Source organism: Apodemus sylvaticus, chromosome 10 (genome assembly GCF_947179515.1).
Source record: "Apodemus sylvaticus chromosome 10, mApoSyl1.1, whole genome shotgun sequence".
In the NCBI taxonomy this organism is placed as follows: domain Eukaryota; kingdom Metazoa; phylum Chordata; class Mammalia; order Rodentia; family Muridae; genus Apodemus; species Apodemus sylvaticus.
In genome coordinates this window covers 92779885-92793373 of record NC_067481.1, presented here as the reverse complement: position 1 = coordinate 92793373, position 13489 = coordinate 92779885, and the positions used below count along the sequence as shown (strand labels likewise).

Below are 13489 nucleotides of genomic sequence, written 5' to 3'. Positions count from 1 at the left end.
GAGTATGAATGTGGCACCAAAGCTTTGGTTAAAATGGAGTCCCATTGTGAGGGTTAGGTCATGAGGGCTTTTATTCTCTTCAGTCATTTAACCCTTTTGTGGTGGCTATTCCTGGTTGTCAACTTGACTGTATCTGGAATGAACTACAATCCAGAATTGGAAGGCTCACCTGTGATCCTGATCTGAAGGCTGGGAGATACAAGTTGCTGACATCTGCATCTCTGCAGATCTTTTTTTTTGGATCTTTTTTTTTGTTTTGTTTTTTTTGTTTTTTTTGTTTTTGTTTTTTTGAGACAGGGTTTCTCTGTGTAGCCCTGGCTATCCAGGAACTCATTCTGTAGACCAAGCTGGCCTTGAAACTCAGAAATCCGCCTGCATCTGCCTCCCAAGTGCTGGGATTACAGGCGTGAGCCACCACGCCCAGCTCTGCATGGAGATCTTGAGGCAAAGTGGTTATGAATCTCAGAAGATTAAGACAGGGAGATCTCTGAGTTCAAGGTCATCTGGTGACTCAGCAAGTCCCAAATTCAAGTGTGGTGACACATTCCTTTAATCTGGACCACACCTTCTGCTGGAGACCTACATAAGGACATTGGAAGAAGGAAGATTCCTTCTCTTCTTCACCTGCTTGCCTTGTGAGACTGAGCAACTGCTAGCTCCTAGGACTTCCATCCACAGCTGCTGCTGACCACTGTTGGGAGTTGGACTTCAGACTGTAAGTCATCATCAAATTCCCTTACTATAGAGAGACTACTCATACGCTCTGTGACTCTAGAGAACGCTGACTAATACGCCCCTTCGTAGACTAATGGGCTAATAAGGGCATTGCATGGCTATCGAGCGAGCTTTCTCTGCTTAGCTTGCTCCGCACATTGCCTCTTGATGACCACTGCCTGCGATGAACCCATGAAAGGCACTGACCTGCGTGAGACAAGCAGATGCTGGCACCATGTTCCTGCCATAAACTAAACCAGTTTCTGTCTTCTTTCTCTTTTTTTCCCCCTCTGTGTAGCCCTGGCTATCTTGAGTTCATAGAGATTGGCCTACTTCTCTCTCCCAAGTGCTGGGATTAAAGGGCGCACAGCCGCTGCACAGCTTTAGGGTTTTTCTTTTTCTTTTTTTTTTTGGATTTTGTTTTTTTTCCGAGACAGGGTTTCTCTGTGTAGCCCTGGCTGTCCTGGAACCCACTCTGTAGACCAGGCTGGCCTCAAACTCAGAAATCTGCCTGCCTCTGCCTCCCAGAGTTCTGGGATTACAGGCGTGTGCCACCACCGCCCGGCTAGGGTTTTTCTGTTATCTGTTCTCACATATTCAATACAACAGCAACAAATGGACCGAGACAGATATGGCAGAGTTCAAGGACTAATGGCACTGGTGGAACCTTAAGACACTTTCTGAAAGGAAGGTAGTGGATACCGAGCCACTGCGTACTGTGGTCTTAGATCCAAGAGTCAGATATTCTAATTTTTCAAGGGAAATTAAACCACAGATTTTAAAGATAGATTCTTTTTTTTTTTTTGGTTTTTTTTTTTTGAGACAGGGTTTCTCTGTGTAGCCCTGGCTGTCCTAGAACTCACTCTGTAGACCAGGCTGGCCTTGAACGCAGAAACTCTGCTTCTGCCTCCCAAGTGCTGGGATCAGAGGCGTGCACCACCACTGCTAGGCAAGATTTATCTTTTAACTATGTGTATTGAGGTGTGTGCATAGGCATGCAATTGCCTGCAGGGACTACCAGAGGGCACCAGTTCTTCCAGAGCTGGAATTCCAGGCACTTGTGAGCTACCTAGTATGGGTGCTGGGGGCTGAACTCAGGCCTGCAGGAGCAGAAAGCACTCTTCAGAAAGCCATTCAGTCCATCTCCTTAGTTCCCCTAAAGTGACACTTTTAACTAATGGATTTTGACGGTGCTAAGGGTTGAGCCCATGACCTTCACATCATGGATATGCCAGGGTTTTTTGTTTTGTTTTGTGACACGGTTTCTCTATAACAGCCCTGGCTTTCCTAGAACTCCTCTTGCAGATCAGGTTGGCCTTGAACTCACAGATCCACTTGCCTCTGCCTCCTAAGTGCAGGGATTAAAGGTGCGCACTACCACACTCAGTGTGTGACAATGTCTAAAACAATGAATATGGTAGTCTAGACTAAACAAACACATGGGAGGTTCATCCTCATCCTGCGCCCCTACAAGCTGTATCAATATGAAAGGGGCTGGCATCACATGGGAGGGCATCCTCACCCGGTGCCCCTTTATGCTATATCATATGAAAGGGGCTGGCATCCTCAAGGGCTTGGCTGGCTGTGAACTCCAATAAACTATAATTTCAGTCCTCATAGAACTTTCCACATTCACTATGGGCTTGGACATACGACTTGCTTTGACTGATTAGGCGCTCAGAGCTTGATAAGCATTTGCTGATGGCTCTCTTGTCCTTTTTCTTTTTTCCTAAAGATTTTTATTATTGTATCTAAGTACACTGTAGCTCTCTACAGACATACCAGGAGAGGGTATCAGATCTTATTACGGATGGTTGTGAGCTACCATGTGGTTGCTGAGATTTGAACTCAGGACCTTCGGAAGAGCAGTCAATGCTCTTAACTGCTGAGCCATCTCCCCAGCCCTCTTGCCCTTTTTCAAGCCACCCTCCAGAAGCTTGAGAGGCCCTGGAGGATGAGATATCATTTTGAAGGTGTTCCCAGCTGATTACAGTTCTCTGTAACCTCAGCTTATAAATCACATTGGTCCAGATGGGGGCTGGGTTAATTTACATAATTGTATAAAATAATAAGCCATTGTTATTCTAAGCCATCACGCCTTGGGATAGATGGTTTATGTCGCAATAGGTAACTGAAACAAAGGTCGTTAACCTAACCTCATTACACTTCTGTCTGTCCCAAGTCCGGAAAGGGAAGAGAGTTTGGGGAAATCCAGACAGCAAGGTATTGACAGTAATTCTAATTCTGGGCTTTTCCCAGTTACTTGCTTTCAATCTCTTGGTGAAAGCCACTAGATAAATATTCTAAAATTTCAAACTCTACCGCAGGGAATTTATACTGCGGTTTGGATATATACAGATTACTGTAATGCCTTGCTCTTTGGGAATGAGAAGAGTTGTAAGTCATCCACTTTGTAAAGTGGGGCAAGGAACTGAAACACACTGAAGCAGGAAAGCAGGCACTGCTACTGTGAAGTGCGTGGAGTACAATGAGGCAGACCCTTGAGATACCCCTCCTTCAAACCCTTTTCTATATTACTTAGACCTTCTCTTCTGCTTCAGCTAGAAATAAACCCACCTTGTTCAACTATCAGCATGTTCCTGGGGGCTTTTGGTTCGAGGGTACTGACAGTTGGAGGTCACAAGAGGAAGAGTTCACTGGAAGTCTCCAGATGTGTTTCTTCATAGCATTTCTAACTCTTAATGTCTGCTGTCTTCCCATTAGAATTAAACTCTACAAGAACAGAGGTTTCGCCTGTTATTCCTAGTGCTTAGGGCAGTACTAGTAAGAAACTGAATGTTTAAAAATAAATGTCTCAAATGAACAGCATCTTTCTCAAGGCTTGGCCCCTCTCACTCAGTGTAGCAGATCTTCATACACCTGTTTACCAACTCAAGTCTCCAAACTGTTAGATGTCCATTTTCCCTTGGTTGTGTCCTCGGGCTCGGCCCCCCCCCCCCCCCTTAGTGCAACCTAGGACCCACCTACCTCCACAATCTGTCCCTACCAAATGCAACCCGCACGGAACGGCCGCGCTGCCATCTAGACAACCAGTGGGCACTGCAGACACCCACTGCGCATGTGCGGAAATCGGTCCCACCGCAAAGATCTCAGACAAGTGAGGAGTTGCCTCGGAGTTTCCGTCCGGGTCCAGGCAGCCACAAGCTGCCAGGAAGTCAGGGATGACCAACCGGAAGGAGACCTCACGCGCGAGGATTTCTGGGACAAGTAGTCGCGGCGTTCGCGAGGCCCTATCCCGAGCAAGGCCTAGATACTCCAGGTCTGCACATTCCGCACTCCCGGCCCTGCACTCCCCTAGGTGCTCTCTCCGGTGGCGAACCCTGGCAGATTGGACCAAGCGGCTTCTTGCTCCCACAAGACTGCGCGAGCCGCCGCGGCTGCCGGGAATTGTAGTTTTTGGTGTGCGTCCTGCGTCCGCCGAGGGGGAGGGCGGAGCTGCGGGCGGCCCGGGCGGGCTGGCAGCTAGAGTGGGTGCGAGAGCTGCCGCCGCCGCCGCTGCCACCGCCTCCTCCGCCCGGGCCGTTCGTTGCTGAGCGGAGAGAGCGAGGCGGGGCCGCCGGGGCCGCCATGGAGCCCGACTCGGTGATTGAAGACAAGACCATCGAGCTCATGGTGAGTGCGGCCCGCTGGCCTTCAGTTCTTCCGGCCGGCCAGCGGCCCGGGGGACTGCCCACTTCGGCGTCCGCGCCAGGCCAGCCCTCGTTCCCTGCCGCCTGGGCCCGGCTGGTCTCCTGCTATGGCTCGTTGCTGACGCCTCGCGCTCTTGGGCCGGCCCGGCCTCCACTCCCCGCGGGCTCCCCCCAACCCCCTCCTTGCCGGGCTCTGGCCAGTCTCGGGTGTCCCTGCCTCGCTCCAGCCGGAGCCACTGCTCACTCTTGCCTTGCCATCAATCACACTCTCTTTTTAGAAGAGGATTTCTATTTTCCTTCCCTGGATACCTCTGGCCAGGCCTGCATCGCGCTTCCCAGCCCCGCTCAAGCTGAGGGTGATGGTGGTGGGAGGGAGTCCCGAGAGCAGTTGGAGCCGCTTCGGCCTCCGTAACTTAGGCGCGGGTGGGGTGGGTGGGGTGGGGGTGGGTCTCAGTACCCTCGCCCCAAGCTACCGCTGTGTGGATGCCCGAATAGGCCCCTCTAGACTGGGATGTTGGGGGTGCCTACGAGTCTGAGGCTGTATGGGATAAGGGGCCTATTTTCCGGGCCCCTGCGGTGTCAGGCTTCTTGGACAAAGGGTTTCCTACCCTGCCGTGAAGGATGTTTGTATAGCAAGGCCCTAGGTACTCTGAATTCCATCCCCTAGGAAAGGGAAACCATAACTTTAACATTTGGGAAATGAGAGAGGAGGGAGAAGAGGTCGCCCTCATCGCTACCATCCTCTCTTCTTTTAATAATAAAAAGCGGGAGGTGGGGTTTCTTGGCCCACGGAGAAGCAGCGATTCCCTTTACTGTTAAAAACCATTGGTAGCCAGGTTGGTCAAGTCTCCCGGACACCCCCTAACCTGTTTCTGACCACAGACTTGGTGCTAGAAAGGTTTTTGGAAACAGGACTCTTGAGTATGAGAAAGTGAAGAATTTGCTCATTGGTGGACGAAAGTATGGCTGGTATTACCTGCCAATTTGACCACGAGGGAAATCAAACCCTGCCCTGGAGTCGGGGAGGAAATCAGCCTCTGCAAATGAACATACAAAGGGCTTCTTCCTGTGAAAACCTTGATAGTTTCTTTGTATCTCTACAAATAGAGTAACGACTAGTATCTGTTCCACAGTATGGAGAAAAGGTGAAAGATCTACTGAACTTAGCAAGATGTTTTCCTTGTCAGAGTTTCTCCAGTGTGAATCGCTTATTGAGTCAGTGATTCCACTGGGTAGGGTTGGTGACATCAGAGCCACTTCCCCCATTTAATGCTATAAATAATAAATGGTGATACTGAAAGTCTGTTGGATAGCCTCATGGTTTCTGTGGATGAGGTTATCCAGGGAGCTGAGATACACGTTTTAAAATGGAAGTATAGTAGCATAAATACCGAATCTCATGTCTGCTGGACTCTGCACAATGTGCAGAACTGGATTGTTGAAAATTAAACCTGGAAGTTTCTGGTGTGTGTGTGTGTGTGTGTGTGTGTGTGTTTTCAAAGGGATTCTGCCACTTTATCTTCAGGTTCTGGAGACTTTTTTCCTTTTTCAGCATAGAATTGTTTTCAGCATTGAATTGAAAGCTTGGGAAACTTTCATAGTGGGTTATTTTGACAAAATGTCTTTAAAACTTTGTTGTTATGTATTACTATGAATTCACACATGCTCCACAGTGGGCATGTGGAGGTCAGAGGACAGCTTTGTAAAGTTTCTCTCCTGCTTTTATCTGGGTTCTGGGACTTGAACTCATTTTATTTGGCATATTTGATCAAGTGCCTTTGGCTGAGCCATCTTAATGAACTCTAATTGGGCAGATAGAACATCAGTGATCCATGAAAGCAGTGTATCTGCTTTCATAGTGACCAGTGCTTCATACTGAAATGCATTCACATAAAACAAGCAAAATGTCTTCTTTTTCAAAAGTGTTAGAAGAAATACAGTGTAACTAACCCCAAGCATGTTTTGTTTTGAGTGCTGGGGTGCACCTCAGTGGTAGAGCACATGCTTAGTTATCGTCCATAAAATCCTGATAGGTGTTTAGACTTTGTGATATTTGCCATTAAACTGAAGTGATATCACCTAATGAAGACATAAAAGGGATTTAATGTAGGATTCTTAGAAATGTAATAAAAATAATGGGCCAGGCATGGTGGCATGTACTTTTAATCCTGGCACTCAGGAAGCAGAGGCAGGAGGATCTCTTTGAGTTCGAGGTCAGCCTGGTTTACAGAGTGAGTTCCAGGACAGCCAGAACTATATAGAAGCCTTGTCCTCTAAAAACCTAAACAAACAACCCCCCCCCAAACAACCAAACAAAACCCTGTCTCAAAAAACCTAAAGAAACAAAAATTGTAGTGACAAGACCTGCATGCCTTGCTAGAACCGTTTACTATGGCTGTGTGTATGGCATGTTAGAGTCATTTATTTATAAGGTATGTAGCTATAGTTTTTCCAAATCTGTTGCTACCTGTTTTTCATTATGATTGGTTTCAGTTATAATCAACATGCCCTATTGTGTTATATTTTAAAATATTCATTTAAAAATGACTTCATATTGGTTGTGGAATACCAAGAGTGGACCCTACATCTATTTAGTATAGTATACACTTTGCTTCTGTCCCCTAACCTAGGGGGTAGTCGGAGGAAGACAGTGGCAGCACAACAGTGAAGTTTCAGAACCCAGTTGTTGCCTTTGTGACTGCTTGAGGCCTGGTCTACCAAAGGTGCTTCAGTGCTGGCATCCGGTGTCTAGGACTGACCTTACCAGCAACCTTACGTGGACTCAGCGTCTCCCCACTTTCTCCTTTCCTCTCTCCATCTGTCCTCATCCTTCTTATCATCTCCCTCCTCTCTCTTCTTAAAACATTCTTTCTCCAGCTCCCTGTCCTCTTGCAGGGTCTCATGTAGCCCAGGATGGCCTGGAACTTTAGCTGAGGCTGGCCTTGAACCTCCCAACGCTTTCCTCTACCTTCCAGGTGCTGGGATTATGGGTCTGTGCCACCATCCTCAGCAAGGTAGTAAATGAACTCTTGAAAGAGACAATGAATTTATAGTTGCTGAAAGTGAATTAATTGTCATGGCTTTTCATTGCTTTACTGGCCAAGCGAGTGCTGAGCCGACTTTATGGACCTGTTTCTTAACTTCCCTGTAACAATCAAAATTATTATGAGTGAGATAGAACATCAGTGATCCATTTTGGAGATATTCTGAGCTTACCAGGCTGTGTTGTCTGGTTTGGCGGATTTCAGTGGAAGGAATGGAAGCTGTGTTATGCGTCAGTTGGAGCACGGACTGATTGACAGGCGGGCCTTAGGAAGCTGCAGCTTGACAGACAGGTGGCTAGTTCCTCCCAGGAAGACAGCGAAAAGCTGCAGTAGGTCAGGAACACGGGCCACCAGGCAAAGGTGCTAAGTTACCAAGCCTAAAGCCTGAGTTTCACTCCCCGGGAGTCACATAGAGGAAGAAGAGAAGAAATCTCTGCAAAGCCACCCCCATCTCAGTAAATAAGTAAATGTAATTTTAGAGAAGTTTAAGAATGATAGTTCTGCTGCAGAAATAACCAGAACTTGTCTATTTACACTCCTGCCGAGCTCCTGGCTGTTGAAACATTGCCCTCCTCTAAGAGACCTTAAGTGAGTCACTTCCTTTTTGCTCTCAGCTCCTAAATGGATGAAGTAATAAAGACTAAATATAAGAAGGTGCAATCTAAATGCTATTTTTAGAGCTATTAAAAGTATAGGCAGGCTGCAAGACTAGGGAAAGGAAAGAAACTGTTCAGGTAAATTATTATGTCTTTTCTTTTTGGTTCAGTTTTCCCACAGACCTTCCAGTCTTTGGCTTCATGAGGCAAGTAGGATTGTTTAGTGAGTCTCCAGACATTGGGTGTCTGCACTCACCCCTCACTTCTCAGGTGGTGCTAGCTCACCACATGTGCAGACATACATGGATGCGGGTTTCAGCAGGGCCTAGAGACTGTGGCTCAAATAAACAATATGAGAATTTGCTGTAGGCCCCATGTCCTTCGGATTTGACAAGGATGGCCCTGATTGCTGTAGTCTGTCCTTTAAGTAGAGAGCTAGGTCAGGATACTCCCTAGGCCCTGACCTACTACTTCCTAGACCCACTCACATGTGGTTTGGGTGGTGCTGTTGGAGCTGTGAGATCTGGAGTTCTTTGTAATGTAAGGACTCTGGGATCCTGGGGAGGGTGTGTCTCCAGGCCTGCTGACTCTACATTTCATTCCTCCAGTTTATCTCCCTCCTGCCACTCTCCTGCCCTCTTTGAACCTGCCTCTCTGCCCTTTCTTCCAGCTTTCTTTTCTGTGCTCCATCAAGAGTTGGGGGACCATGGTCCTGCATACTCTTGTCACACTGTTTCTCTTGTCAGCGCTGGTATAAACTGCCTTGAGTACCTTTATGGAAGGCTGCTGTTTACTAAAGGTTTCCATCCCTGAGCAGCCTCTGGCCAGATTGGCTTAGGTCACATCTCAACATTCTTCTCTATTACACATGCTGATAAACCTCTATACCCCCAAGAAATATAATGGAGGCCACCCTTTGATGTCAGTTTGTATGGTGGTAGATAGATAACATCTTGTTTAGTTGCATAGCACTACCTCTGTGGAATAACCCTTGAATAAATCCTGACATTTGAATTATCTGGTGGTACTTAGCATAGTCTGTGGTTATGCTGTAGTTACCTGTTTGTGTCACCCATTAAATGATAAGATCTTCATAGGAGGAGATGAGGCCATCTTCCCTTCCTCTGGCCACAGCTCTTTCACACATTGCACTCTTCTGATACTGGTCATTTGGTAGTAGACTACATTCTGTATCTTGGCCATCTTTGTGTCTGGGAAACTGCACCCGTTTCTAACGCTGATAATAACTTTAGCTTTTATGGCACCTTAACCTCATTTACTAAATGACCTAGAATTGCTGTTGGGTCTAAACACCAGGTCAGAAGCTGCAGCCAGTGGTCCTTCACTCCCTCACCATGCCCCAGGCGTGTGCTGCTAGCTAGTTAAATTAATGTTAGGGTTTTTTTCTTTTTTTTTTCCCCTCCTTTTTTTTTTTTTTTCTCGAGACAGGGTTTCTTTGTGTAGCCCTTGCCTTTTTGGAATTTTCTCTAGCTGGCCAGGCTAGCCCCGAACTCACAGAAGTCCACCTGCCTTTGCCTTCTGTGATGGGATTAAAAGTCATTGCCTGAGATTTTGGTTTTCTTGAGACAGGGTTTCTCTGTGTAGCCCTGGCTGTCCTGGAACTCACTCTGTAGACCAGGCTGGGCTCAAACTCAGAAATCTGCCTGCCTCTGCCTCCCAGAGTGCTGGGATTACAGGCGTGCGCCACCACCACCCAGCAACTTTGTCTTTTTAAAATACCATCCTTTTAAGATTTTCTTTCAGTGAGGGAAATGGAGGGTGGTGTGTAGCACATGTGACATGTATAAACATTTAGTCTTCATGTATGCATATATTGACATGCATACACCTTATACATTGACATATATGCACCTTATACCATCTATCAACTAAGAACTGAGAAAGCTATTCTCCTTTTCTATATGTTAGTGAGCTTTGAGGCTCAGTTTCCTGATCTTAGGATTCCTGCTTAACTGGCAGAAAGGGCGTGGTAGGGGCAGGACACCGGATTCTCTGTCAAAGCTTTGCACTCGCTATGTGACCTTAAAGGAAGCCTAATCAGGCAGCTTAGCTATACACATGGAAACCTGGAAAGCCTTCTGCGTTATGGGGAAGGTTTAAAGAGACATGAATATGAAAGGACTTCACAAGAGCCTTACTAACTCTACCTATAAGTGCAGAGACCTTTTTTAATTGTAATATTAGAGACCATTGCTAAGTTGTCCAGGCAGTATCAGTCTCTGGAGTACTAGGGTTACAGGCATGTACCACCATGCCTGACTGATGCTTCTATTTTGTTATTGTGTTTGCATAAGTGTGAAGTGTGTATTTGTGTATGTGAGTATGTGAGTGAACTCATTCTAGCTCAGGCTAGCCTCAAATTTGATGTCCTCCTCCCTCCTCTGCCCCAGTTGCTTGGATTATAGGTGTGTGACGCCATGACAAGCTTCAGGGACCTGCATTTTATAAAGTAAAATCAGCACAGATGGTGTGGGAAAAGTTAATTTTTTTCTTCCTGAGTTATGCGTGTTTATTTGTAAAGCTATTTGCATGTATATGCATTTATTTTTAGAGGCCTAACATTCAGTTGCTTTTAACCCATAGATATAGTGAGTCATTCTTTGAGGGAAAATGGTAATATTTTACAGTACCCACAATGGTTTGGAAAATATGGGAGGTATTATGATGTTTAGTTAGTGTGATCAGACCTTTGTAGCTATGGAGAGAACCTCTAACTCTACCCAGTCCTGTTTGGGGTAACCCAGTAGAATGATACCAGCAGCTAATGTATGTGAACATTTGAGTATTCTGATAAATGTTTCATTGGTGTAGGGTGTTCTGTGAGGAAGATTTTTGATTCTTTGCAAAGCTGGTGCTTTTGACCACAGATTGAATAAACCATGTTTCCTTCTAGGTTGGATTGTTTATCGAATTCGTTGACAATGGGGGAAAACCTGTTGGTCAAGAATGAGTTCCCTTCTGTTAAGTTTCTACTTCATCACAATTGCTTAACAGGAAGTTTGTCTTTGTAGGCAAATGAGAGACAGACTAGGAGGACCTGACCATCCAGTTGCCATGTCTAACCTGGGCCTTACTGATTTACACATGTTAACTTTTGTATAGAGTTTGTGATGTCAGCAGGAAGATTGCTTAGGAAATTCCCTCTAATGGTTAGGCAACATGAAGGCCTCACAGGCCAGAGTGTAGTGAGGTAGAAATTTGGATATTATCAAGCAAAATGGAGGGAAAAAAGAATGCTTGCTTGTAGGTAGAGAAGTGTGCGAATGCATGAGGGTGGGAGCTGGTCTCCAGGAGGAAGGCCTCTACAGAAGGGAAAGCCAAGCATCGGCTCTGTACACCTTAACTTCAGGAGACCCTTTAGCCACTCTAAGAACTGATAATAACAATGTATACTTCGGCTGTCTGAGGAGAGACAGGGAAAACTCAGTCTTCACTCTCAGTCTGTTAATCTTCTGCAAAGCCTGCCACCAGTTAGGCATTGGGGAGATACTACTTCAAAGGGTGAAAAATTAACTCACCAGAACAGGGAAAGGCCAAAGGATTCAATGGGTGAGAAACAAGATGAAGTGGTTTGCTGGCTCCTGTCCTGCAGTTCGGATGGAAGTTGAACTTTGAAAGCGTATATTGTTTTAGCATAGTTCACTGGATACTTTTGTCAAACCTGGATTTCCAGTTAATTTAGTAAGACAGGTTTCATGTATCTTAGGCTGGCCTTGAATTTGCCAAGGATGAATGTAGCCAAGGATGCCCTTGAACTTCTGATCTTCCTGCTTCCACTTTCAGAGTCCTGGGCTAAGAAGGATGTGCACCTAGTTAATGCAGTACCAGGGACAGACCCTGGGACTTTGAATGCTAGGCAAGCTCCCTGCCAGCCTCAGTCTCCAGTCATTCTTGCCTCAGTAACATCAACTAGTGAGGAACAGGTTGAGCTTTCTCTGCCTTTCTCTTGGTGTGGTGCTTTCCTTATGTGTTTTCTTGAAGTTGCGAGGACTGTTTGCATCTGTGGTGCTGTTAACTCAGAGGGGCCTAGCAGTTCAGTGCCCTGGATGGAGGTCAGCACACGGTCATCATCCGCTTGTGGATGGCTCTGCATCTGAGAAGTCTGAGTTGAGAAGGGAGCTTAGATGCTGCTAACACAGAATTGGACTCAGGCAATGTGTTTTGCTGTGACATCAGTGCTTGGAAGCTTGGAATTGTATGTTTCTTTGGTAATGTAGAATAATATGTGGAGTTTGCCCTTTCTGTTACTAGGCTGAAAATCTCACCCTTCTGTACTTTGGTAGTTCTCATGAACGTAGGGCCTTTTGAAAGTATTTATGGGTGTGTGTGTGTCCCCAACCCTACCCCCCATGGTTTCTCTGTGTAGCCCTGGCTGTCTTGGAACTCACTCTGCAGACCAGGCTGGCCTTGAACTCAGAAATCCCCCTGCCTCTGCCTCCCAAGTGCTGGGATTAAAGGTGTGCGCCACCACTGCCTGGTGGCAGCTATGTTTTGTGAAAATGATATAGTCTTTACCCCAAAGAACTTGGGAGTTCTTTAATTAAATATTAAATAATTAAATAGTCTTTAAAGAACTTGGGAGTTCTTTAATTAAGTATTTAGGTGGGTTTTTTCTTTCTTTCTTTTTGGAGACAGGGTTTCTCTGTATAGCCTTGGCAGTCCTGGAACTCTGTAGATCAGGCTAGCTCGAACTTAAGAGATCCCCCTGCCTCTGCCTCCAAGTGGTGGGGTTAAAGATGTGCTCATCTACCTCCCGGCTTAAATATGGGTCATTCATATATAAGGCGTGGTCTGTCATGGTATTTAATACCCAAGTGTACTTTGGCTGTGGAGTGACAAGTAAGTTCAGTCTTCACGCTTCCTCTGGTCCTCTGCTTAGTGTCTGTCCTCTTTGTTACAGTTTGTTAGAATTTGTGCTCTATGGAGAAAACTCATAGAAAAAATGTTAATAGGATTTGGATTTACTGTAATGTTTATAGGTGTCATACATACATACATACAATAACTTGTAAGTTATTGATTAGTGTATTTATTGTTTCTTTGGTTTACTTGATTAGCTATTGTGGGGTATTGACCTTATTTGAACTGTTAAGTTCACACTTAATGTCAAGTGTTTTAAGAATATTCTGTATCCCAGTTGAACACCAAGGATTTGAGTAATATATGTAAGTTTGATGTCTTTTCAGTGGCAAACCAAATGATTACTTTGCTAGGTATGTCAGTAAATATTGGGAGATATTTGAACCCTTGCCTATTTTCATTTTGGCTGGCAAATGCTTTTGTAATGGTGGAAGAGCTGTCCTAGAAAATGGACAGGGAGTTCATTGTATTGACTGATAGGGACAGTTTATGTGGACTGTTGAGTGAGTCTTTAGTTGCTCTCATCATATGCTGTTTTTCATGCATAAATATTAATATTAGCCGTGTTTCATTATTCATTATGTAGAATCCTTCTCTCAATGCC

General features: G+C 45.7%; 1 protein-coding gene across 4 annotated transcripts in view; it reads left to right on the top strand.

Annotated features, from left to right (window-relative positions):
• The first annotated feature begins 3919 nt into the window (after positions 1-3919).
• Positions 3920-13489, top strand: part of Fbxw11 (F-box and WD repeat domain containing 11) — an 88349-nt gene continuing 78779 nt past the window's right edge. For 2 of the 4 annotated variants that reach the window (XM_052194949.1, XM_052194950.1), the window contains exon 1: positions 3943-4347. In XM_052194949.1, coding sequence (XP_052050909.1) covers positions 4303-4347 — 45 coding nt within the window. In that variant the 5' untranslated portion in view covers positions 3943-4302. Of the gene's footprint in view, positions 4348-13489 lie in introns of all 4 variants that reach the window. The other 2 variants (XM_052194948.1, XM_052194947.1) reach the window with 2 other exon arrangements.